Raw genomic sequence first — 3,247 nt, 5'->3', positions numbered from 1 at the left:
CTGCGCAGGCCTCCCCCGGTATTTTATTGGTCGATACGAGTAGAGCCGCATTATATGAAAACCCCAGAACGGGTCGGACACCGTCCCACCGTCGCCTCGCTACAGACGTCACGCCCCCGCGCGCGGGGTGGCGCGAGAGCGGAGAGGAGGCAGGAGCTGCTGCCGGGGCGCGTCCCGCGCGTGTGTCTGGGCGGCGAGGGGACCAGGGGTGCCCCCCCCCCCCCCCCCCCGCCTGAGCCCTGGCTGTCAGGCTGTCAGGTGCTGTCAGGTGATCTGTCGGTCTGTCGGGCAGCTGTCAGGCACTGTCAGGTGCCTCTGTCAGACCAGCTGTCAGGTGCTGTCAGTGCTGTCAGGTGCTGTCGGGTGCGTGTCTGACAGGCGAGGGGATCTGTAGCTGTCGGGTGCTGTCGGAGCTGTCGGGTGTTGCTGTCAGACGCTGTCGGAGCTGTCAGAGCTGTCAGGCTGCTGCTGCTGTCAGACGTTGGGCTGTTGCTGTCAGGTGCTGTCAGGTGGTGCTGTCGGGGTGCTGTCAGGCTCTGACACACATCAGCCACACTTATGACACTATCAAGAGGGCGCGGACTATCAAGGGGGCGCTGACGCCGATGACGCCGGCGGCTACGCAGCTGCCTCCGCCTCCTACGGCGTGATCACGCCGGCGGCGGCGGCCGCCTGGGGAGCGCAGATGGCGGCGCAGGCGCAGGCGGCGGCGGCGGCACAGACGGCGGCGGCCACCCCCACCCAGACGCCGTAGGCATATGACTGTAGGGCCCCAGAAGGCTAGCTGGTAGCTTCATTTGTAGTAGCACAGCCGCCGGTGCTAGAGAGAGGTCCGCAGAGGTGGGGCGGGAGGGTTGAGAGAGAGACCCATGACCATCCCATGACCGCATGGACCACACTCACACTCACATGCACATGTACATGTGCATGTGCATGTCTTTGCATGTAATTTTGTTATACCCTCATGGGGCACAAGAAAGAGGCTCTACGGGGTATGTGTACGGTCTGTGCTGCTGTCGGGCTGTCAGCGCTGCTGTCAGGCCACTGTGTGCTGTCGGGCTGTCAGGCAGCTGTCAGGCTGTCACGTTAGGGCCTGACAGCGACGGGTCGCCTCGCCTGTCAGGCTCTGCTGTCAGGCTGTCAGATACGTGCTGTCAGACTGTCAGAGAAAGTGCTGTCAGCGCTGTCAGGCTGTCGGGCACTGTCAGGCGCTGTCCGGGGTTTGCTGTCAGGCTGTCAGACCAGGGCTCAGCCCCCCGCGCGCGCTAAGCGCTGTCAGCGGTGGGCCACCTCTCGGCTCACGCCGCTGACCCAAGCACCCAACTGCATGCGTGGCGGCGCCGGCGGCGCAGTCAGAGTACAGAGAAGGCGAGAGTGTGCACAGGCTGTGCGCGGTACCGCGGGCATGTTGTGCGAGTATATGGGACAAAAGCGTCGAAAATGTCCCAAAAAGCGTGTCTCGAGTTTGTGGCAGCCCCACAGCCGGCGCGCGCTGCCAGGAAGCACCGCTCGCGTGTCGGCCGCACTCCCTGGCACCCGGTGAGTGCGGCCGACCGACCAGACCGATTAGGCTCGACGCCGTACTCGAGATGGAGCTGCCACAAACTCGCCGCCGAGCGTGCCACCGACGGCGTCCTGGCGGAGGTGATGGAGTGTGAGACCTGAGGCTGCGGAGGTGACGCCTGAGGTACCGGCCCGTGCACAGCGACTCAGCCGGCGACCGCCACGGGCTCAGACGAGACCTGTCGACGCGTTCCGGCTCAGCTTCACCGTGGTCATCGGGCGTCTGTCGACGTCAGGACCACCCATACAGCTCGCGGGTGTGAGGTCGCAAGAGCCAAGATGGTGGCGTTTGGACATCCCAACCATCACACAAGACAGCCTGTAGGTGATGGCGGGACGGCGCAGTGTTTGTGGCACTCGGCAGTAGGCACCCGCGGCACGGCCCCGCTGTTGGCTCTCGCGGGCTGCCAACGATTGTCACCGTCAGCGGGTCCTGAGTTTTTGCTGGGCGGAGGTTCGCTGATGAGGAAAGTCATTTCCACCGCCGCTTGAACACCTCGAAGATCCGCGTGAACACCTCGAAGATCTACGGGCGCCCGCTTGAACACCTCGAAGATCCGCGTCGATCATGGCGCTGGAGCCATCATGGACGCTCGTGGACTCGGCGGGCGTCGTCCACGTGGTCGCGGGCAGGTCCGCGCTGTCGCAGATGTTCGGCAAGAACACCAAACCGACCTACAACAACATGCTCGAGCTGGTCGGCGAGGGTTCGCGAGGCGTCGTTGGCTACCTTTGCAAGGACGGCTGGCGGATGCTGCGCGAGCTACCGTGGCTGCAGCACAAGGAGAGCAAGCGGATCGTGCCCGTCGTCGGCTCGGCCGCCCAGTTCCTTCAACGTGCAGCAGCCGATGCCGACATGGCGGGCTTCATCTTGAACGGCAAGGCTAGCCAACCCTTCACTCGACTGATCGCACGGCCCGGCGCCAGCGGCATGCGATGGACCGGCGCCGGCTGACCGACTGCACTTCGCGCCGCCGGCGGCTCTCCTGCTCGAGCACGGCGCCAACGTCAACTCGGTGCAGCACTCGACTCTGGGGCCTCTCGTGCCTCTCGTGCCCTTCCAGGTGCGTGCCCGCCGCCCGCCGCCCGCCCACGTGCGCGCACGCGCGCGCTCGTCCTGTGTCGCCTCGCCCCTCCTCGCTCCCCTCTGCCCCACGCCACGCTCCCCCCCCCTACTGTCCGGCAGGTGCCGCAGCCGGCGGGCGTTGCCGGCGTGCTCGGCGGCGCGCCCGCGCCCTTTGCCCCGCCGCCCCAGGTATCCCCCTCCCCGCCGCACCGCCCCCTTCCTCTCCTCGCGCGCACGCGCGCACGCACGACACAAGCCGCGCGCCTAGCCCGCGTGCTCGTCCGACCCACCTCCCCTCCCACCGCAGGTCGGGCAGGGCCCCGTGCTCGGCGCGGGCGTCGGCGGCCCCGCCGCGCCGCCCGCCGCGCCGCAGGTGCTCGCGCCGGCCGCCGCCCACGTGCCCCGCGTGCTCGCGCCCGCGCCGCCGCACGCGCACGTCCACGCCGCACGCCGTTGGTCATGTGACCGCTGCTGGTCACGTGACCCAACGGCTCCCCCACGCCCAACTATTACGCGGACTCAAAAATTCTCTGCGCGACCGATAACACGGACATCGCCCCCCCACCCTTGTGCTTCATCACAAAAGATGACGCCAACTAAAAAGCCTACAACTACCTC

At 66.9% G+C, this 3,247-nt stretch overlaps 1 protein-coding gene across 1 annotated transcript in view; it reads left to right on the top strand.

Moving 5' to 3' along the window:
• Positions 1 to 2,094: 2,094 nt before the first annotated feature.
• EMIHUDRAFT_444550 (hypothetical protein) overlaps positions 2,095 to 3,247 on the top strand; it is a gene marked incomplete at its 3' end in the record, with an annotated part of 1,583 nt that continues 430 nt past the window's right edge. The window contains exons 1-3 of the mRNA XM_005773605.1: positions 2,095 to 2,627; positions 2,750 to 2,818; positions 2,937 to 3,002. Of these exons, the coding sequence (XP_005773662.1) occupies positions 2,500 to 2,627; positions 2,750 to 2,818; positions 2,937 to 3,002 (263 nt within the window). The remainder of the gene's footprint in view (positions 2,628 to 2,749; positions 2,819 to 2,936; positions 3,003 to 3,247) is intronic.

Source organism: Emiliania huxleyi (assembly GCF_000372725.1).
Source record: "Emiliania huxleyi CCMP1516 unplaced genomic scaffold EMIHUscaffold_333, whole genome shotgun sequence".
NCBI classification, from domain to species: Eukaryota; Haptophyta; order Isochrysidales; family Noelaerhabdaceae; genus Emiliania; species Emiliania huxleyi.
Note: the sequence above shows the minus strand (reverse complement) of the source record. Positions and strands in the feature narration are given on the sequence as shown.